The sequence below is a fragment of the Nerophis lumbriciformis genome, linkage group LG16, assembly GCF_033978685.3.
Source record: "Nerophis lumbriciformis linkage group LG16, RoL_Nlum_v2.1, whole genome shotgun sequence".
NCBI lineage: Eukaryota > Metazoa > Chordata > Actinopteri > Syngnathiformes > Syngnathidae > Nerophis > Nerophis lumbriciformis.
The window spans coordinates 36,787,466-36,811,709 of NC_084563.2; the positions used below are offsets into that span (position 1 = coordinate 36,787,466).

Here is a 24,244-nt window from a genome sequence, read left to right on the forward strand (position 1 = left end):
AGCGACAATCTGGGCCCATAACCTGTTCTTCGGCAGAGTTTTTATTAACTGGCAAAACACACAGAGAGCAAGTGCATACAAAGTGGAATGAAAATGATAAACAGTACAACAGTGCTATCTATTGGAAAAACTACTGCATTACAACATAAACTGTGTTTACCAATAATGTAGCTTAAAAACATTTATTTTTTTCAATCATTCGAGTACATTCAGGTAGTCTTGTGTAATGCAGTATTTTGTGTCTATTTAGGTATGGTTAACCTGAGTGCTGAAATCGTGGAAAAATATATGTTCTTAGCGCGCCTGAAATGGGCTGTCTGCACTCTCAAAGTGCATGTTGTTGCCAAATGTATTTCATATGCTGTAAACCTAGTTTATAGTTGTTAATTTCCTTTATTGCCAAACAAACACATACCAATCGTTGGTTAGAAAGCGATCGCCGAAATCGTCCTCGCTTTCTCCCGTGTCGCTGGCTGACGTGTCGTTTTCGTCGGTTTCGCTTGCATACGGTTCGAACCGATATGGCTCAATAGCTTCAGTTTCTTCTTCAATTTCGTTTTCGCTACCTGCCTCCACACTACAACCATCCGTTTCAATACATGCGTAATCTGTTGAATCGCTTAAACCGCTGAAATCCGAGTCTGAATCCGAGCTAATGTCGCTATATCTTGCTGTTCTATCCGCCATGTTTGTTTGTATTGGCATCACTGTGTGACGTCACAGAAAAATGGACGGGTGTATATAACGATGGTTAAAATCAGGCACTTTGAAGCTTTTTTTAAGGGATATTGCGTGATGGGTAAAATTTTGAAAAAAACTTCGAAAAATAAAATAAGCCATTGGGAACTGATTTTTAATGGTTTCAACCCTTCTGAAATTGTGATAATGTTCCCCTTTAACAAGGTTGCCGTAGTTTTTGTATACCGTCTTGATTATTGCACGCCCAATCATTGCGCGTTGAAATAGTCAGATTGTCTGCATCTCATTGAGCAAATAAAATAGAGAATCGCAAAGTATGACTGCAAAAAAAAATGTGAGCGTCAGCACTTTGATAAAGAAGGTGAGAAACAGTAAAGAATTTGAGAAAGAACGCAAGCGGTGTTTGTGTGACTTTCTCCTTCCCGCCTCTGCTCTGCTTATCACCATCAATAAATGTAAAAGTAACATTAAATGTTTATTTATACATATCATTCATCATTTACAGAAAAACCCTTGAAAGAAAAACTGATGTCTACATTCTAAGACTGTTAGTTACAGGAAACCAAATGATTTAAATATGAAGTCTTTAGTCCGCAGAGGTACTCCAATGGGGGCAGGGGGAGGGAATTTTTCCACACACTTAAATGCTTGAAAAATACACATGAACATTGATCAAACACAGGGGCGTCACTAGCTTTTAAGGACAGGGGGGGCTTAGCCCCCAGGAGATGCACAGGATGTGAGCGAACGTAGCGCACGAGCACAAAACCTCACAAACGGCTAACAAAGACTTAGAAATGATTCATTGTTATTATTATTATTTCAGTGGGTTCATTTTCAATCTGTGTACAAAAACAAACAAACGTTTGCACAGTGACATTTTGTTTACAGCATCAACAAGAAACAATGACTTGCATGATCCTTCAAGATACACTGAAACACAATGAAAGTGGTGGCATTAGCCTCTATGTTATTACTTCACAACATAGAGGCTAATGCCACCACTTTCGCTCACAATACAATAATTGTTTGTTCCCAAATATTTTGAAGTTGCACAGATTGCATTTTGGGCACATATGTGACTAAAATGGTTGTAAATTCAAGCCCTGGAAATATTACTTAATTACTTGAATTAAAGTAATATCTGGATCGGGATAATTTGGCTTATATATAATATATTTATATATATATATTATGGCAAGCCGTTAAGGAAATTAAATATATATGGAAGTCTGAATAGAAATGACAAACATTTATAAATACTGTAAATAAGAAAGACTTAGAGTCCGTCTGCTGATCTGAAAAAGAGCCAAAGCTGTCAAATTGCTGAGGGACCATCTTCAAAGTGCAATGCTGAAACAAATAATGTAAACAATAAAATGTAACTTCCAGGGCTTGAGAGTAACGTAGTCCCGTCGTCCCGGGGACGTTAAAAAAAATGCACGGGACGAAATTAAATGCTGTCCGAGACGATGGCTTTTAACCATTTTTTTTCTTTTTATGTATTTATTCATTTTACATTTTATATTAAATGTCTTGGTTTTTCCTCCCTCTGAAAATCCTATGAAATGTTTAACAAGCCATCTTATAACAATACAACAGCTATTAATGTAACAATACAATCAAACAAATATATTTAATGATGTTTTTTTCATTATTTTAACAATAAGCTAATGTATATTACTTTATATGGATTCTACAAGAAACACAAAACTTAAAAACTAAATTATTTACAATTGCAGACACAAGGTTTCGAAAGATGGTTTCTGGGTTTTTCTTATATATATATATATATATATATATATATATGTATATATATATATATATATATATATATATATATATATATATATAAATACATATTAAGTCTTTCATACATATATATATATATATATATATATATATATATATATATAAATACATATTAAGTCTTTCATACATATATATATATATATATATATATATATATATATATATATATATGTAAATATATATTTATATATATATATATATATATATATAAATATATATACAGTATATATATATATATATATATATATATATATATATATATATATATATATATGTATGAAAGACTTAATATGTATTTATATATATATATATATATATATATATATATATATATATATATATATATGCTGTATATATATATATATATATATATATATATATATATGAAAGACTTAAAGGCAGTCCGCTCCCTGTATGATCAGTGCCAGAGCTTGGTCCGCATTGCCAGCAGTAAGTCGGACACGTTTCCAGTGAGGGTTGGACTCCGCCAAGGCTGCCCTTTGTCACCGATTCTGTTCATAACTTTTATGGACAGAATTTCTAGGCGCAGTCAAGGCGTTGAGGGGATCTGGTTTGGTGGCTGCAGGATTAGTTTCTCTGCTTTTTGCAGATGATGTGGTCCTGATGGCTTCATCTGGCCAGGATCTTCAGCTCTCGCTGGATCAGTCCGCAGCTGAGTGTGAAGCGACTGGGATGAAAATCAGCACCTCCAAGTCCGAGTCCATGGTTCTCGCCCGGAAAAGGGTGGAGTGCCATCTCCGGGTTGGGGAGGAGATCTTGCCCCAAGTGGAGGAGTTCAAGTACCTCGGAGTCTTGTTCACGAGTGAGGGATGAGTGGATCGTGAGATGGACAGGCGGATCGGTGCGGCGTCTTCAGTAATGCAGACGTTGTATCGATCCGTTGTGGTGAAGAAGGAGCTGAGCCGGAAGGCAAAGCTCTCAATTTACCGGTCGATATACGTTCCCATCCTCACCTATGGTCATGAGCTTTGGGTTATGACCGAAAGGACAAGATCACGGGTACAAGCGGCCGAAATGAGTTTCCTCCGCCGGGTGGTGGGGCTCTCCCTTAGAGATAGGGTGAGAAGCTCTGCCATCCGGGGGGAGCTCAAAGTAAAGCCGCTGCTCCTCCACATCGAGAGGAGCCAGATGAGGTGGTTCGGGCATCTGGTTAGGATGACCACCCGAACGCCTCCCTAGGGAGGTGTTTAGGGCACGTCCGACCGGTAGGAGGCCGCGGGGAAGACCCAGGACACGTTGGGAAGACTATGTCTCCCGGCTGGCCTGGGAACGCCTCGAGGTCCCACAGGAAGAGCTGGACGAAGTGGCTGGGGAGAGGGAAGTCTGGGCTTCCCAGCTTAGGCTGCTGCCCCTGCGACCCGACCTCGGATAAGCGGAAGAAGATGGATGGATGGATGGATATATATACATATATATATACATATATATATATATATATATATATATATATATATATATATATATATATATATATATATATATATATATATATATATATATATATATATATGTATGTGTGGGAAAAAAAATCACAAGACTATTTCATCTCTACAGGCCTGTTTCATGAGGGGGGGTACCCTCAATCATCAGGAGATTTTAATGGGAGCATTCGCATACCATGGTTTATATAGGGCACAGAGTGGGTGGGGACAGGCTGGCGTAGGGGCGTGGTGATTGGCTCATGTGTTACCTAGGAGGTGTTTCCGTCTATGGCGGCATGCTGTTACAATTTCGCTGCGCTTGTTGAGGGATGACAGGTCTGGACGGTAAATAATAAACAGTTTCTCTTTCAAGCATAGGTTGCATCTTTTATTACCACTATTGTAAGGTGTGCTGGATGCAAGAATTTGCCATGTTATTGAATATTCAACATTATTGTCTTTGAGGTCCCAAATGTGTTTGCTGAGTTCTGTGGTATTTCGCAGGTTTTTGTTCCTGAAAGAAGCCTTGTGATTGTTCCATCTGGTTTTGAATTCTCCCTCGGTTAATCCTACATATGTGTCGGATGTGTTAATGTCCTTGCGTATTACCTTAGATTGGTAGACAACTGATGTTTGTAAGCAGCCCCCGTTGAGAGGGCAATCAGGTTTCTTTCGACAGTTACAGCCTTTGTTGGTTTTGGAGTCGCTCTGTCTGGGGGCCGACGGCTCATTTGCAATTGTTTTGTTGTGGTTTGAGATGATTTGTCGTATATTGTTCATGCAGCTGTAGCTCAATTTAATGTTGTTCTTGTTGAATACTTTTCTTTGGGTGTTGTCTTTGGGAAAGTGTTTGTCAATCAGATTGAGGAATTTGTGTCCAATGTTAGTTGAGACGTTTTTGCTGTATGGGGGGTTGTACCAGATGATGTCGTTTCGTTTTCTGTTCTTTTTTGGCTGGTTTCCTGGCGTGGGTTCATAGGTGAGGGTGAAATTGTATCCGCTTTCATCAAGGGCTTTTTGGTACGGGGGGGTTGCTTGGTCAAATTCAGCTTTGCTAGATGACAGCATCGATAGCCTTTTATTGATTCCGGTAGGTATTCTTTTCGTGGTGGTGGGTGGGTGGTTGCTGTCATGGTGCACGTATTGGAGTGTTGTGTTGGGTTTCGTGAATGGTTGGTAGCTGTTATTTCTCAGGTTGAAAGTGACGTCAAGGAAGTTGACGGTTTGCTTGTTGGCTTCAATCGTGATCCGTAGGCCGTTCTCTTTGAAAATTTGGCATATGCGCTTCTTGGTATTCTCGCTGCTCCTTGGCGAGGCGCGACACACTGCCAGTCCGTCATCACGGTAAATACCAAGGTTCAGATTGAGGCTAGCGAGCTGGGAGAGGAGGAAACTCCCAACGAGTTCACACGTTTCTGCTCCGTCAAAACTTCCCATAGTGACGTCAAATGTTGCATTGTTCTTTTTTTGCCATGGTGTACTGTTGTGGATGAGAATGGAATTTTTTGCGTGGATGATGATGTTTCTTTCGTTGCCTGTGATTGAGTCGTAGTCTGAGGCGAAGTCTAGTGCTTGAGTCAGTAGGTCTTGCGTGATGGAAGGGTAAAATTCCTCGATATCAAAGGAGATAAAGTTGTGCTGTTGTTTGTCTTGGATGTTGTTGAACCATTTGATTACTGCTGCTGTATTTCTCCATTGGTTGAGTGGTGTTTTGTCCTTGATTTTTGTGTTGACTCTGTCCAGGATTATTTTGCTGATTTTTCCTATTTCAGATTTAGTTGGGTTTATTAGTCGGCATGTTGGGTTATTTGCGAAGTTGGGTTTGTGGTCCTTCAATGTGATGAAGGCTTCCTTGTTGGCTGTGGCGTCCACCCTGTCCTCAATGTCCAGTTCAGCCGCGATCCTTTTATTTTCCAGGTGGATGTTCTGTAAGGTGTCGGGTTGCGCTTTTTTGTATGATTTGGTGATGCTTCTGTCCAGTAAGGTGTGGTGTTCTGGTATGTCCATTCTGTAGAAGTTTGTGGTTTTATCGGCAGCTATGATGAGGTTGTTTACTTTCGTAGTCTGAGGCGAAGTCTATATATATATATATATATATATATATATATATATATATATATATATATATATATATATATATATATATATAGACTTCGATGAGGTTGTTTACTTTCGTAGTCTGAGGCGAAGTCTATATATATATATATATATATATATATATATATATATATATATATATATATATATGTTTACTTTCGTAGTCTGAGGCGAAGTCTATATATATATATATATATATATATATATATATATATATATATATATATATATATATATATATATATATATATATATATAGACTTCGCCTCAGACTACGAAAGTAAACAACCTCATCATAGCTGCCGATAAAACCAACATGTCCTTACGTAACATCACCAGAATGATTGACAATTAGGAGGACCATTAGTCAACATGATCCACCCAGAAATAAATAAAACAAATGGCTTATCGATAAGCCATTTAAAAAAAAAAAAGTTTTAATATTTATTTATATGTATCATTATTCTCCTACTCACCTTTCCTCTCCCCTCTCACTTTATGTGCTCCTCTGCTCTGACTCCTACAGGTCAATAGGGGTTGTGGAGTGATTATTATTATTATCTACTGATGATAGTCATACGTGAATGAGCTCAGCTTCTGTTCTCCTCCATGTGTAAAGTGAGAAACACAGCTGATGCTCCTGAAGGAAGTAACCCCAAAGATAGCAAATGGTAAAAAAAGAGTGCACATTTAACTTTATAAATAACCAGGACCTTCATGATGCATTTCAGGCTAACAAGCTAACTAAGTAGCAGCATTGTTTTAGAGTGGGAATGTAACTTTTTGTCAAACACAGACCTGGGGTAAAGTGGAGCTAATACATTTTACTACAAGCAGTGATGAATACTTACTTTCTTGAAAAAGTTTCTTGTGTCCATTTTGCATCCGTTCACGTTCTTGTTCTGCAGTGCTGTGTGCTAATGTGCTTCGTACACCTGCAGGACCGCAAGCAAAGTCGCAGAGAAAATGTGGACTGTATTTTGAGTGATGTGGGCATTTTCTATATGAACAAGTGGAATGGATTGGATACTGACGCACTAAAGGGGCTCTCTACCTTACGCTATGAAGTGAGAGTGAATAATGACAGGTTATATTATTATTTACTTAAACTCATATTCGGGCCACTTTATAATGAATATGTCAGCATGTATTTGTTAAAAAAAAAAAAATTTTTTTTTTTTTTTTTTTTAACACCAAATTATTTAGGGGGGCTTAAGAATATTTTAGGGGGGCTTGAGCCCCCCTAAAATAGGCCAAGCAACGCCAATGATCAAACACATTGTAGTGTAGTTTACAAATGGCAGTGACATATGGCCACCCTACTCACTGTATCTTTAAAATAAAAACATGAATAAAGAATCATATTATACTCTTTTGTTAGCATTTAGGATTGCTCATGATGTGCGCTCCAATTAGCAACTTGTTATAGAAGCTCATAATAAAAGGGGATCCCCGCTTCATCTCTCTATCAGTTTGGAGGTCCTTGGCCTGGACGACGTTGAAGACCACCTATTTAATGAAAACCAATAATATATTTAGCCTTTTTTAAATTTTGAATGTAGTTTGCTTTGTATAAACTAGTGTATGTAATACAAATAAAAAATGTATTATTTTGTTGATGTTGTTACATTGTTGTACATTATTGTATAACATATTAATAAATTGCTTGTTTGTTATTATAAGCCGAGTTCAAGTTTTACAAAAATATTGGTATTTGTGTCGGTTTTACTACTTGGTATCACACCGACACCAAAAAAACATATTGGCCATCGCTTCCGCTGCGAAAGATGGAAGTAGTTGCTCCGTGTACGAAGGGGCCCTGAACGCACCAGCCGCGTGCATCAAACTACACGTGAAGTATCTAGTTTTTACTGCACACGTCACTTCCATCAAAGTACATCGCAGAAGTTACACTTGACAACGTGCTCCCGACTTTGTACTTCCCCAACATGGACGGCAATAGCAAGACACTAAAATATTCAGAGGGAGCGACCGAAGCTTCGGAAGCAAGTGGGGCAGCCTCTCTGGCTTCATGTTTGGGACGATTTGGATGGTGTGTCCCGCTCAGCTATCGCATTGAACTGCTTCAACTCTTCAAGCTAGCCGGGCCAGTGGTAAGTGAACGCACCAGTTTTAAATTGTATATGATTGTCTATCTGTGTTGGCCCTGCGACGAGGTGGCAACTTGTCCAGGGACAAACGGTAGAAAATTGATGGATGTTTTCATTGTATGTAGATCCATCCTTCCATTTTCTACCGCTTGTCCATCAATAACAATGTGAATGTATCATTCAAATTAGCGTCTAAAGGGCATTGTAATAAATTGTAGAGTACAATTTACTTTAATTAATTGAAAATACAAAAATAAATTTCAAAGGAGTTGCACGGATTGTTACCAACACTATTAAACACGCAATTGTTACTGTCTACTCTACATTGGACTGGCAACAAAGGAACCTTTCTGAATTCTGAAGGTCAGACAAGAGTCTGACAGTGGGAAAGAGGAGAGGAAGTTGTAAAAATATATTTTGGCATTACGGTACCCGAATCCTATCATGATTTTGCTTGGTCAGGCCAGAATATGACCATATTGTTCACGGGTCTCCAACCCCTTTTCCTTGTGAGAGCAAGAGAATGGCTGAGAGCTAATGATATTTGTACTAATAATTCCATAGCTCATGGGTGTCAAACTCTGGCCCGCGGGCCATATTTGGCCCGCCGTGTAATTTCACTTGGCCCTTGAGGCGATATCAAATTAACACTAAAGCTGGCTCGCCGATTATATTCAGCGGCGGTGCCGCGGTAACACCGTATTCACCACTAATTCTCATACTTGCCAACCTTCCTGGGAGACTCTCAAATTTCAGTGCCCCACCTAAAAATCATCATGTCTACTTTTAACCCAGTCCAGCGAATGCTGGCCCAGTCACATAAAATGTGCGGCTTCAGCACGCGCACACTCACACGTGAATGTAAATCATACTTGGCCAACAGCGATGCAGGTTACACTGACGGTGTTTGCACCCCAAACCATCACTGATGGTGGAAACTTTACACTAGACTTCAGGCAACGTGGATCCTGTGCCTCTCCTGTCTTCCTCCAGACTCTGGGACCTCGATTTCCAAAGGAAATGCAAAATTTGCATGGTTGGGTGATGGTTTGGGGTGCCATGTCATCTGCTGGTGTCGGTCCACTCTGTTTCCTGAGATCCAGGGTCAACGCAGCCGTCTACCAGCAAGTTTTAGAGCACTTCATGCTTCCTGCTGCTGACCTGCTCTGTGGAGATGGAGATTTCAAGTTCCAACAGGACTTGGCGCCTGCACACAGCGCAAAATCTACCCGTGCCTGGTTTACGGACCATGGTATTTCTGTTCTAAATTGGCCCGCCAACTCCCCTGACCTTAGCCCCATAGAAAATCTGTGGGGTATTGTGAAAAGGAAGATGCAGAATGCCAGACCCAAAAACGCAGAAGAGCAACCTGGGCTCTCATAACACCTGAGCAGTGCCAGAAACTCATCGACTCCATGCCACGCCGCATTAACGCAGTAATTGAGGCAAAAGGAGCTCCAACCAAGTATTGAGTATTGTACATGCTCATATTTTTCATTTTCATACTTTTCAGTTGGCCAACATTTCTAAAAATCCCTTTTTTGTATTAGCCTTAAGTAATATTCTAATTTTGTGACACACGGAATTTTGGATTTTCATTTGTTGCCACTTCAAATCATCAAAAGTAAATGAAATAAACATTTGAATGCATCAGTCTGTGTGCAATGAATAAATATAATGTACAAGTTACACCTTTTGAATGCAATTACTGAAATAAATCAAGTTTTTCAAAATATTCTGATTTACTGGCTTTTACCTGTATACTGTAGTAGGCTATACTTATAGCTAGTAACTAATTATTTAATGAAAATGGATTAAAATAATTTAATAGATTTTCAATATACCTTTTGATACAAATGGTACCACTGTTGCCTTAGTTCAGACGTCAATGTAGGCAAAATACCTCAGCCGAGAGAGCCACACACAGTCATCATGGCCTTGTTGCTTTTGGGGTGCTTAGAAGACATTACTACAGTCAAAATTAGGGCAAAATAACACTATAATATGTATATTGGATGACTATGGAGCAATGCTAACAAATAGGTCACTTCCAAATAAGGCGAAATTGATAAACACACAAGTGTTTACCTTTCAATTTACGAGGGATCGCTCCGCAAGAAGTGCACTAGGAGTGGGACAAAATAATTTGCATTCACGTTGTGATTGGGCAGCCAAAAGCTGGAGCTGGATATTTGATTGGCGCATGGAGAGATAGACCTGGTTACGTGATTGGCCACAGAAATATGGGCTCGGTCCGTTGCGCGTTCCTATTAGTACTGTGATTTGGCGGCCAAAAGATGGAGCTGACGTCACCAGTGGGACGTCACAAATGGTGCGGCTCATGTGGAGGAAGTATGAAGGAAAGCAAGATTGTAATATCTCTGTAATGCCTCCACAGTGTGACTTCAAATGTTCGGGACTTATGCATCTGTTGTGTATTTGGGATCTCCTAAATACACACCAGCATGTACCAATAGGTAAGAAACGTTGGTTTTGCATAATAGAGCCTTAAAATGCATGGGGGGCTGAACTGGGGCTATGTGCAGTGATTAGCTGCTGAGTGTTACCGGTAGTGTTGAGCGAGATGCGGAAGTCCAAGGGGGCAAGACAAGCTCGGAGGTCCGTGAGCAGGCGTGAGGTCGAGGGCAAGAGCGAGGCGTCAGAGTCTGCGTCCAGGCGGGAGGTTGAGATCCAAGAGGCAGCCAGGGAACCAGAGGGAACCAGAGGGAATACGGGGAGACGAGACACGCCGCTTGTGACGCGGGAACGGAGGAATGCTACTGGATGACGACAAGGGACACGAGACAAATGAACAAGGAGGGGGAGAAACACAGAGAGAGAGAGTGTGCATAGAGCTAGAGATGGTCGGCTGACTGTACTGAAACAGGTCGCTACGTTCTTCCCCGGAACGCAGATCTGCACTGGCTTAAGAAGCACAGGGAGCTCGTCAATTACAGATGTGCAGATTGCTGATTGATTGCAGCCGGAGTGGCAAGCGCAGGAGGTTCGCTCAGCACAGCGCACATTGCTGGCCGTGGTGCTGGCACGGGGACCAGTCTGGGTCCTGGCCGAGCAGGGGGTAGCCGTTTTGCTGGTCGAAGCTGTGCCACCCCACCAGCACAGCCATCACCACCACCACCCCCTCCGAAAGCGGATGCCAGACGCTTCCTGCCAAATGCAGTCACAAAGGGTGGGAAGCGGGAGGCCAGGAGGCAGGTAGATTCCTCCTCCTCTCTAGATAATTTAAACAGTTCATCCCTCCTTCCCACAGGAGGCTGTCGAGGAGAGCCAGAAAAATTTTCCAGAGCCATGGGCGGGGCCAAACTCACTGGGGGCGGGGATATAGTCACCGGGGAGGGGCTAGGTCACCGGGCGGGGCTAGAGTTACTGGGGGAGGAGCTTGAATAATCGGGGGCGGAGCTTGAGCCCTGGGAGGCGGAGCATAAGTCACTGGAGGCGCAGCGTCCAGGGAGCGCATCAATGCCCTTCTGGAAGGTCTTTGTCCTCTCCGACGCGACTGGCACGGTGGTGCGGCGATGTGGATCATTGAACCCTCAAAGGGAATACGGGGAGAGGAGACACACAGCTTGTGACGCGGGTACGAAGGAATGCTGCTGGATGACGATAAGGGACATGAAACAAATGAACACACAAGAGGAGAAACACACACAGAGAGAGAGTGTGCATTGAGCTAGAGATGGTTGTCTTACTGTACTGGAACAGGTCGCTACGTTCTGGCCCGGAATGCAAGTCTGCACTGGCTTAAGAAGCCCAGGGAGCTCATCAGCGACAGGTGTGCAGATTGCTGATTGATTGCAGCCACTGGCTGCAGCAGGAGTGGCACATGCAGGAGCACGCTTGAAAGTGCGCTCAGCGCAACGCACAGATAAATGCGCACTGGAATGCGCCTGGGCCGTGACATAACCTGCCGCAGTTTGTAATAAAATCTTTAAACACATTTGCTGATAAACTTTGACACATTTTGTAATAACTTGTTACATATTGCAAAAGGTATTACAACATTTGGGTGCGATACTGGTTTTGAATAAAATGTAGCCTACTCAGTGGTCTAGTGCAGTGGTTCTCAAATGGGGGTACGCGTACCCCTGGGGGTACTTGAAGGTATGCCAAGGGGTACATGAGATTTTTTTTTAAATATTCTAAAAATAGCAACAATTCAAAAATCCTTTATAAATATATTAATTGAATAATACTTCAACAAAATATGAATGTAAGTTCATAAACTGAACATCAAATCAAGGAGGCTATTCCATTCATTACAATGCAACAATGCAATATTCAGTGTTGACAGCTAGATTTTTTGTGGACATGTTCCATAAATATTGATGTTAAAGATTTCTTTTTTTGTGAAGAAATGTTTAGAATTAAGTTCATGAATCCAGATGGATCTCTATTACAATCCCGAAAGAGGGCACTTTAAGTTGATATGTAGCTATGTGTAGAAATCTTTATTTATAATTGAATCACTTGTTTATTTTTCAACAACTTTTTAGTTATTTTTATATCTTTTTTTCCAAATAGTTCAAGAAAGACCACTACAAATGAGCAATATTTTGCACTGTTATACAGTTTAATAAATCAGAAACTGATGACATAGTGCTGTATTTTACTTCTTTATCTCTTTTTTTCAACCAAAAATGCTTTGCTCAGATTAGGGGGTACTTGAATTAAAAACATTTTCACAGGGGGTACATCACTGAAAAAAGGTTGAGAACCACTGGTCTAGTGGACCTACTCAGTGGTCTAGTGGTTAGAGTGTCTGCCCTGAGATCGGTAGGTTGTGAGTTCAAACCCCGGCCGAGTCATACCAAGACTATAAAAATGGGACCCATTACCTCCCTGCTTTGCACTCAGCATCAAGGGTTGGAATTGGGGGGTTAAATCACCATAAAATGATTCCCGGGCGCAGCCACCGCTGCTGCCCACTGCTCCCCTCACCTCCCAGGGGGTGATCAAGGGTGATGGGTCAAATGCAGAGAATAATTTCGCCACACCTAGTATGTGTGTGACAATCATTGGTACTTTAACTTTTCACTTTAACTTTAACAATTTGGTGCAGTATATAATACACCAGGGGTCCTCAAGTACAAATCTTGAAGGTCCACAAATGTTTTTTTGAAACAGGCTGGGTCCGTGTATTATCGGTCAAGCTTATATAGTAGCAGGAGGTACGTAGTAGTTTAACATTTTCTTAAAATTAACAAAAATAAAATAAATATCCAATAAAATACATGAAAGATTTTCTTTGAAACAAAAATAAATAAGAACTTAAATAAAACTTTCAGTTTTAACAAAAAATAAATACTTTTAAACACAACCCTCCTATCCCTGGTAAACAAATGACCTCAACAGATCTCATTCATGTGCAAATATAACTATGGTACAGTACATCCCCATTGTGTAAAACACAGCTGCTCAATGGGAGAATTGGGCTCTTGGGGTTGAAGCCAAGACTTTGAACTTTGGCACAAAAGGTGTGATGGCCAGGCGGAGACACTGATCCAGGTGTTCATTGGTCAGTCTGCTGCGGTACTTGTTCTTCACAATGTTCATTGTAGAGAAGGCAGACTCACAGCTGTATGTTGAGCAAAACATTGTGAGGATGTGACAGGCCATCTTATGCAGCAGAGGTAACTTGGAAGGAATGACCAGCTTTGACCAGAAGGTGATGGCGTCACACTGAGCCTCTTTCAGTGCGACACTTTCTTGGAGGTCAATGAGCTCAGTCTGCAGTGAAGCAGCTCTGGCCCATGGGAAGACTTGTTTTGCTTCTGCAGAGAACGCACTCACATTTCTGATCAGGAATGGGTTTTCACTGAACAGCAGGACTTGTTTTCCCAAAATGAAGCCATCAAAGCGAGTCTTGAAATTTGCAATGAGTTTTTCCAAGAATTCCAAATGGCACTGATGATCTCCCTCTCCTTTGGTCAGTTCCAGAAGTTTGGGGAAGTGGAGCAGTTCCTCCTGTAGATACACAGTTTAAATATATATTAGGAACAATGCTTAAAAATAGGTATGAATTATGAAGTGGAAGAAAATAGTGTGTGTTAGAAAATAATAATAACAAATTAGTTACCTGTATGTCACTTTTGAAAAGCTCCAGCTTCCTCTGGAAGGCACGGACTTCTGACATCAGCACCTCCAACTGTGTTCTTCTTCCCCTGTAGCTTGAGATTTAGGTCATTGAGATGGGAGGTTATATCAGCCAAAAATGCCACAGCTTCCATTTTCCCAGCATTTTGCAGAAATTCCAATAACTGTTTTGCTTTTGCGCTATTTTGCTGGGACAGAAACACTTGCAGCTCTTCTCTAATGGCCCAAAAACGCTCCAGGACCCTGCCTTTGCTCAGCCATCTGACGTTGTTGTGCACGAGCAAATCATCAAAAGCAGCATCTACCTCTGTTAGGAATGTGCGCAGCAAGTGGTGCTGCAGTGCAGATGATGCTCTCAAGAAGTTTATGAGTTTCATCATTGTTGTCATGATTTCAGAGTACACTTCTCCAAGACTTGCACAAAGGACAGACTGGTGGATTATGCAGTGATAAGATATCAGGCCAGGGTGGTGTTCTCTCAGACGCGGAACCAGTCCCTTCTCTCTCCCCAACATGGCTGGAGCTCCATCAGTAGCAATGGACACAACTTTCTTCAGATCTTTTCATTCAGCATTTCTGATATTGTTTTATAGATGTCTTCTCCCCTTGTTTGTCCACTGAGGTTTGCCAGGCCCAAAACATCTTCAATAAACTCCCCCTTTTCCTCATCATAATACCTCACAAACACCAACAACTGAGCATTGTCAGTGGTGTCAGGGGACTCATCCACTGCTAGGGATATGCACTCTGCGTTTTTTATTCCATCACAAAGCTGCTTGGACAAATCACCAGCCAGTATTTCAGTACGTCTGGTAGCTGTGGCATCAGAGAGTGGGATTTGATTTATTTTAGCTGTCATTTCCTCCCTTTCTTTGCCTTCAAACATGGCACCCATCACTTCAGTCAAGCATTCTTTAATTATTTCTGCATCAGAGAATGGCTTCTTGTGTTTACCCAAAACCCATGACACTGAGTGAGCACTCTGTTGCTATTTGTTGTTGTGTCATAGATTTAACAAAAATCTTGCTTGATGTTTCATATGACTTTTTCAGCCTCGTGATTTCTTTTTTTCTTAGCTCTGAATCATGAGGAAATGTCTCTTCAAATTTGCGGTGCTCTTTCAGATAGTGACGTTTCAGATTTTCACTTTTCACCAGAGCAACAGTACTGTTGCATATTAGACACATTGGTCTGGTATTTTTGCAGTAGGTTGGATGAAAACATATTGCTCTGTCCATTCTTCCTTGAAACGTCAGTTTTCCCTGTCCACCTTTCTTTTACCAGCCTGAGCCAACTTGGAGCATGCCATTGTGATTTGATTCACATTCAGTGACTGACGAGTGAACAGTTAGCGAAGTAGCGATACGAGACAACTGTGTGCCTGCAGCGAAAGGTTCCATGCACTGTGCACATGTGTATGACCCAGGTGGTAACAGCCAATCAGCGCGTCGTTGTGATAGAGATGACAACCCATATCGGAATCAGCCAATCAGAGTGGCGTTCTCCCGCTCTCACTCCGTCTCTCTCTCTTTCTCTCTCTGAGAGAGAGAGAGAGAGACGGAGTGAGTGAGACACGGAGAAGTGTAAACGAAACGTGGAGATATTTGACTAAAAACAACAAAGAACATTGACTTGCGCTAGCGATAACTCAAAGATAAATGCAATGATTATATTTTTTTATAATAATTATAATTATAATAATATTTTTTTTATTTTTTTTATTTTTTACTATAATTCGTGCTGGGTTCGGACGGACACGTCGTTGGGTCCGGACATGGACCGCGGTCCGCCTGTTGAGGATCCCTGTAATACACCATCAAATTCAATGCTAACATTTTAAAAACTATCAGAGCAACGCAAAACATTTAATCTTCATTAGAAATAATTTTAATAATCTATTCGGATTTTGCATAGGTCAAACCTAAATTACGACACACAAGCATATGTCCAGATGCATGTTGTTTTTTCAAAATGTTGTGATGGAAATCTTAATATTTGCTGCATTATGAAATCACCAACTTTCCCCACACAGATTACAGCAATAGTGTCATTAACAGGGGGACTTTTATGGATGCAAGCAGCATCAAGTCTTTCCAAACTCAAGCTATAATTTATTGTCCAATAATCATTCAGCGACAAACTGAAGTTCAGAGCAAGATTTCCCCTCGACTGCCAAGATACCTGTGGCGGTAGAGCGTGGTTAGGAGCGTGAATATGGGCGTGGTCACCATGACGTCATAACATAATTTGCGTAATCTGCTATGATATCCATCCATTCATTTTCTCCCGCTTGATATTCTTTAAAAATGCTCAAAAAATGTATACATACATTTAAAAACAAATATGTTATTAATTAGTACTAACATTTATTTTTATATCGTTTTGTCATATTTTCAATTGTTGCTGCTTTGTACAATGTACTTTGGGAATATTTCAACTGTCTACAGACTTAATTACTTTTTTTTAATTAAAAACGACTAGCAACATTTTTTTCTGGTGTTATTATATAATTTACTCAAGTTTAGAGACTCCATTCCTGTCCCTCGATGTCCCCGACGAAAGAGGCGAGCTGCACCGAGCATGATGTCACGCTTGCTTCGAGTTTGGGATGTCCCGATCCGATATTTGCCAAAAAATGCGTATCGTCAAGGCATGGGAAAATGCCGATCCAGATCCAGTTTAAAAAAAAAACTGCGGTCCAACAGTTTTCGTCATCATTGTTTAAATATTGTAACATCTGTCGAGACGCTTATCTCCATTCGGTGCCACACGTCCACACCATCAAAATGCTGACGCAAACATTTCCAAATCAACACCGTATGAAAAAAATAGTGATTTTTTTTTAGTTGGGATTTCCCTCTCTGCATGAAAGTTTAAAAGTAGCATATATTAATGCAGTATGAAGAAGAATGTTTTAATGTAGACACATAGAATCATCATACTGCTGTGATTATATGCATCAAGTGTTCATTCAAGGCTAAGGCAAAATATCGAAATATATATTGTGTATCGCAATATGGCCTTAAAATATCGCAATATTAAAAAAAGGCCATATCGCCCAGCCCTAGTTCAATGATGCCATTTCTGTTTGTCATGTATAATTTTGTCTATTTTGTGTTTATCCTTGAATAAACAGGTCAGTTTCTTGTTACCAACCATTGTGTATTATTCAAACTCCCCTAATTCAGCTGGCTAGTTGTTATCAAGAGTACTAAAACCCTTTTCAACATGATTCTGACAACTAAGTAGGCTAAATAACTTTAAACTTTAATACATGCTCGGATAGGCCATTATCGGTCAGTATCGGTATCGGTCAGTATCGGTATCGGATCGGAAGTGCAAAAACAATATCGGTATCGGATCGGAAGTGCAAAAACCTGGATCGGGACATCCCTAGTTCCAACTGATAAACATTTTTTTTTTGCAAATAATCATTAACTTTAGAATTTGATGCCAGCAACACGTGACAAAGAAGTTGGGAAAGGTGGCAATAAATACTGATAAAGTTGAGGAATGCTCATTAAACACTTATTTGGAACATCCCACAGGTCTGCAGGCTAATTGGGAACAGGTGGGTGCCATGATTGGGTATTAAAAACAGCTTCCCAAAAAATGCTCAGTCTTTCACAAGAAAGGATGAGGCGAGGTACACCCTTTTGTCCACAACTGCGTTAGCAAATAGTCAAACAGTTTAAGAACGTTTGTCAAAGTGCAATTGCAAGACATTTAGGGATTTCAACATCTACGGTCCATAATATCATCAAAAGGTTCAGAGAATCTGGAGAAATCACTCCACGTAAGCGGCATGGCCGGAAACCAACATTGAATGACCGTGACCTTCGATCCCTCAGACGGCACTTTATCAAAAACCGACATCAATCTCTAAAGGATATCACCACATGGGCTCAGGAACACTTCAGAAAACCACTGTCACAAAATACAGTTCGTCGCTACATCTGTAAGTGCAAGTTAAAGCTCTACTATGCAAAGCGAAAGCCATTTATCAACAACATCCAGAAACGCCGCCGGCTTCTCTGGGCCCAAGATCATCTAAGATGGACTCATGCAAAGTAGAAAAGTCTCTGTGGTCTGACGAGTCCACATTTCAAATTTTTTTGGAAATATTCGACATCGTGTCATCCGGACCAAAGGGGAAGCGAACCATCCAGACTGTTATCGACGCAAAGTTCAAAAGCCAGCATCTGTGATGGTATGGGGGTGCATTAGTGCCCAAGGCATGGGTAACTTACACATCTGTGAAGGCACCATTAATGCTGAAAGGTACATACAGGTTTTGGAACAACATATGCTGCCGTCTAAGCGCCATCTTTTTCATGGACGCCCCTGCTTATTTCAGCAAGACAATGCCATGACACATTCAGCACGTGTTACAACAGCATGGCTTCGTAAAAAAAGAGTGCGGGTACTTTCCTGGCCCGCCTGCAGTGCAGACCTGTCTCCCATTGAAAATGTGTGGCGCATTATGAAGCGTAAAATACGACAGCGGAGACCCCGGACTGTTGAACGACTGAAGCTCTACATAAAACAAGAATGGGAAAGAATTCCACTTTCAAAGCTTCAACAATTAGTTTCCTCAGTTCCCAATCGTTTATTGAGTGTTGTTAAAAGAAAAGGTGATGTAACACAGTGGTGAACATGCCCTTTCCCAACTACTTTGGCACGTGTTGCAGCCATGAAATTCTAAGTTAATTATTATTTGCACAAAAAAAAAAAAGTTTATGAGTTTGAACATCAAATATCTTGTCTTTGTAGTGCATTCAATTGAATATGGGTTGAAAAGGATTTGCAAATCATTGTATTCCGTTTATATTTACATCTACCACAATTTCCCAACTCATATGGAAACGGGGTTTGTAGAATTTGGCAAGTTAGTTTCAATGTCATTTAACACAGTGGCACTCAATGCCTCTAGCGTTTCATCTCTGGTTTCGTGATGGCCATACAGTGTTTCCCACAGGACAGGCATCTATTTGTGGTGGTGTGGTCGGGGGATGACCAAGAAGAACGCGGAGTTGGAATATAATTACAACATTTTATGTACATATTTATATACAGATTTGAACAATTAGTGATTCACTGAAATATATTTATTAATTGTGGTTTTTACAAAAAATATATCTTATAAAATATAAAAGCTAAAATGTCTCTTAAAGCTCTGCCCCTTTAATTAGTGAATACTAAATAATTTAACTTTAGCCTACTACTACAACCATATTATTTACCAGCAACATGAAGTGAAACAGAGGCAGAGGTGTCCTGCCACAGTCAGTCAACCTCCTCCTCCTCCTCCTGCTGCTGCGGAACAGGTCGCACCTGTGGTCCGGACTGTAGGCCTACCTCCTCTCCAAGTCGAGCCCTTTTCGGCCGTTGAAAATATTTTTCTATACTCATCTGTGTGAAGGAGTGAACATCCAACATTGGAATTTATTACTAACGAGCAGAACCGCTCTATGTACAGTGCCGTCTAACCTTAAGCGGCAGCAGCTCAACACATGCAGGGTTCAACGTTAAGGTTTTTTTCTACTTGCCCGACTTCTCAAATCTACTTGCCCCAATATTTTTACTTGTCCTGCCTAGGTTTTTTTCTGGCTGTGTAGTGCTCATGGCTTATATCTTACTAAAATCCTTCCCGTTGACTATTTACAACACTACACAGTATTTATTATTATTATTATCTATAATTACATTTAAATGGCATTGCATACATGTAAAATTAAATGCTATTTCACATTATTTGACCAGTAGCAGTTACACTCATCTGAACAGGTCAGCCACCTGTTTAAAGCCCGATCACAGTTGAAATCTTGAAATGAAGGGCCTTTAATGGCCAAAACATTAAACTGGACAACATTTTAACAGCTGGTTGGCTCAGATTTTATTCTTTTCATTGCATTTACATGCTGCAGTGGACAGTGGACAATTTAGCTTCAGTCCATGTGTGTTTATTGACAACATGGTTATAACCTGGACACGTTAGCTCGTCGGTATTGTAACACGTGACTGTTACTACGTGCGTCTGCCCCGGGCCACGAGTCAAACAGCGGCGGTGTTAATGAAGCAGCGTCAAGCTGCTCACCGTCAGTGAAACGCTCGGTGAAATCACGGATTAACGTTAAATATATGACGAGCCGCGAGCGATGCAGCTATAACCTATCTACTAGTGATGGGTTGATGAGGCGTCATGAAGCGTTTCGACACATTGCAAAACTGTATTGATACTGTGTCGATACTGTGTCACTAAATACTGACATCTGCTGGACATTAAAAATCCCTACAGGCAACCTATGGACCGACTCAACTGACTGATTTTATGACCTAGTACAGTGGTTCTCAAATGGGGGTACGCGAACCCCTGGGGGTACTTGAAGGTATGCCAAGGGGTACGTGAGATTTTTTAAAAATATTCTAAAAATAGCAACAATTCAAAAATCCTTTATAAATGTCACTTTGCCCTGGAGGGAACGTCTCCTCCATGCTCCTCGACCACGGTCTGGGAGCAAACAAGCAGGAAAGGTGTAACATGATGCCTTGTGAGGCTGGATCTTTGAAAATCAGTGCACCTGGTCATAAAGGTGATCTTTTTCTCAGCTGGTTTAAATGGTGCTCAAAACATCTTTCCATCGTCATAAGTTATCCATTTGCTGAAAAGTGGCTCCTGAAGCCACTTTTCATTGAAGCTTCGCTTCTTGGGTTTATTGCTCGCCATGACCAAAACAATAACAAGCGGGAGTCCTAATACCGCAAATGCAGTATTTCTGATCGATAAAACTTTTGGCAAATTAAAATTTAAGAAATTGTGTAAAAAAAGACAGATTCTCAAGTGACAATTTCACAAATCCACTATACAGGTCACTTTACCAGATCATTTAATGTGGCCCGCGTACGCCTGGAAATAACATGCGTCAAAGTACTCTACTTTATCTTTTCTAACTCAATGTATTTGTTTTTTCCATTTTGATAGAAAAAAATATATGTACTGCAAAAATTGCATACCTTTTTAAACTTTTATAGTATCCAATACCAACACCAAATTAAACCAATATTGCAACAAATGCTTTTTAAACATTATTAAAATGTTAAATGTTAAATATCTGCTTGACTTATAGACTTAGACAAACTTTATTGATCCACAAGGGAAACTGTTCCAATGAGTATGATTTCTAAGGACATTATCCATCCAATTGTACACTGAAAAATATCAAGATTTTACAATAAATTGTACTGATGTGTATTTCTGGTCTTGTCACCCCCTCCCGGGCAGAAGGGCGACACGGCAGTGCGACTGGATTAAAAGAGACGTCGGAGACGTTCTCCAAGTTGAATATAAACATTCACCATATGTAGAACATAATATGAGTTAATCATTTCACTTCAGTACAAACGTTTTTACAGTATATTGAAAAGAACTATTACTGGCTTTTTCTACAATAAAATTCTATCAACTGAGCTGCTAGTTTTTTACTGTAAAATGTATTGTTTTTACTGTGTATGGTTAGTTGATAACATTTTACCATAAAAACAGTGGAAGAGTTTTTTCAATTTACAGTTTAATGTTGTAAAAACTACATACATTTTACTGTAAAATTTCGAAGTCGACCAATAATTAATAATAATGGTCCCGACATCTACAAAGCAATTAGCTACCTGCTGCCACCTACTGATATGAAACTATTAGAAATAGTTTATGATAACTCACAAGTCAAACAAACTTTAAGCAAAATAGGAATACTTAAATTAGACTTAAGAAAAATAATTTCAAAAGAAACTCAATTCCAATTACCAAGGTTATGCTTGGAAATGTTTGAGCATGACAATAAACCAGGCAAATATTTTGCCAACCAACTTAAACTAAATAAAGAAAAATGCTCTTTTTATCAAAGGGCGATACTTGCCCAACAATCTTTGCCGTTTAAGCAATCTGACTATTATGTTAGTCATGATCTCAAAACCGCTTTTGTTTCATTAGATGCTAAAAAAACATTAAACAGAGTAATTTAGATTTTTTTTCTAGCTACTCTATGGAAATTTGGACTGGAATCAGAGACTCATTCATACCATAGATCAAGGTTCTCCATACGGCTCTGTTAGAACTAAAAACTAAGGCTGTCAAACGATTTAAATATTTTTAATTGCATTTTGCTCATAGTTAACTCAAAATTAATCGCGATAATCGCAGGTACGTATGTTTTTTCATTATTAATAAGTGAACCCTAGACCAGGGGTCCCTAACCTATTTGCACCAGGGACCGGTTTAATGTAGGCATTATTTTCATGGACCGGCCTTCCACATGTGGCAGATAAATATAGCAAATAAGTGCATGAAAAATTAATAGATGGAAAAAACTCACCATGACGTTCAATTAGTAGGCCATAAGGTGAACCAGGAAAAAGTGTCTAGAAAGTGATTTTCGTTCCTACGTTTGGGCACTACTCTTTTTTTGCATTTTTGCATAGACAATGCCATTGTGGACATTAGGTTAAAAGTTATCCGCAAAATATCCTGGCGTTTTTTTTTAGAGCCATAAATGTATAAAAATAGGAATTACAAAAAAACGAAAATCTTATGCAGCTGGTTTTTCTTGTAAATGTATTTACATTCATTCTGGAAACAGAATCTCTCTCACAAATTGACATTAATACATATACCTAACATTTGAGACAAGTATTTTAGCATTGGTATACTTTAATTTGAATTTAAACCATGAAACATACATGGTTTATACAAAAAAAAAAGAAAAACATGCTTCAAAATAAGTGAATAGCAACCTGTACAATTGAACATACACATGGTACATTTTGCTAAACAATCATGTTTTATACATTAAAAAATTCAGTAGACACTGTGTTATAAGAGGAAGTAAAAAATAAAATTAAATAAGGAACACTTTGGCCCAAAATGGCTGACATCAATCAAAATATCGAATAATGCAGAAAAATGGAAATACAACAAAAACTGCATTACAGTTTAGTATCTGTACACAATATGGTATAAAACAATATTTACATGAACAAAACAATGTGTTGATGTCACAGCAGGTCTTGGGTATTTTTTTAATAATTTTTTTTATTATTTTGTCTTAACTTTGCACATTGTTAAAGCCATATCTCAAGAATTATTTGATAGATTTTCTTCAAATTTGGCACAAACTCAAGCTATGATTATTATATTTTTTTTAAGGTCAAGTGCACTGTAACCTCACATTCTATTTTTAAAGTATTTAACTTAAGTAACTAAAAAAAAAGAAATAGTAAAATACTCTGAGGGATTTTTCTCAAATGTGGCAAAAACTCAAATTTTTATTAGAGAACTAACTGATTAAGTGTGACTCTGCGTATTCTGAACAAGGGATACATTTTTCATCTCTTAGCTATCACTATCATCAGAGCCATCTTCCCATCTGCTTTTACCCTCTGTTTCCATGGAAATATTGGTGCAATTTTGGCACCAACACAAATCAGTACAGACATACAGGAACATCTTCCTGTCTCACATTTGCTCTGCTTGCAGCTGCAGTGGACTACCTTTAACACTATCAGGGGCAGGATTTGTAGTCATACATGTAACTTTTAACTCCCCATCCTCAATGTGTCATCCATTGCCATTGGGTGAAGGGGAAGACATTATACCTTTGAGAGAATGTCTCATTATTGCAGCCTGGTAGTTGTTGGTGCAGGGCGTCACTTGTAGGGGGCATTGAGAGTTTCGGCAAAGCTGATGATGCCATGCAGAATGCTCTGTACCTTGCAGCGTTGACATTTTCTGCAGATGATTGGCCTTACCTCCTCTCTGAGCTGCCACCTTACCGTGGTAGAGGAGTTTGCGTGTCTCAATGATCCTAGGAGCTATGTTGTCCGGGGGCTTCCATGCCCCCTGGTAGGGTCTCCCAAGACAAACAGGTCCTAGGTGACGGATCGGACAAAGAGCAGCTCGAAGACTTCTATGGAAAT

At 39.9% G+C, this 24,244-nt stretch overlaps 1 protein-coding gene across 2 annotated transcripts in view; it reads left to right on the plus strand.

Annotated features, from left to right (window-relative positions):
• The first annotated feature begins 7,939 nt into the window (after positions 1 to 7,939).
• Positions 7,940 to 24,244, plus strand: part of LOC133617227 (multidrug and toxin extrusion protein 1-like) — a 101,032-nt gene continuing 84,727 nt past the window's right edge. For both annotated transcript variants that reach the window (XM_061977085.2, XM_061977086.2), the window contains exon 1: positions 7,940 to 8,164. In XM_061977085.2, coding sequence (XP_061833069.1) covers positions 8,000 to 8,164 — 165 coding nt within the window. In that variant the 5' untranslated portion in view covers positions 7,940 to 7,999. The remainder of the gene's footprint in view (positions 8,165 to 24,244) is intronic.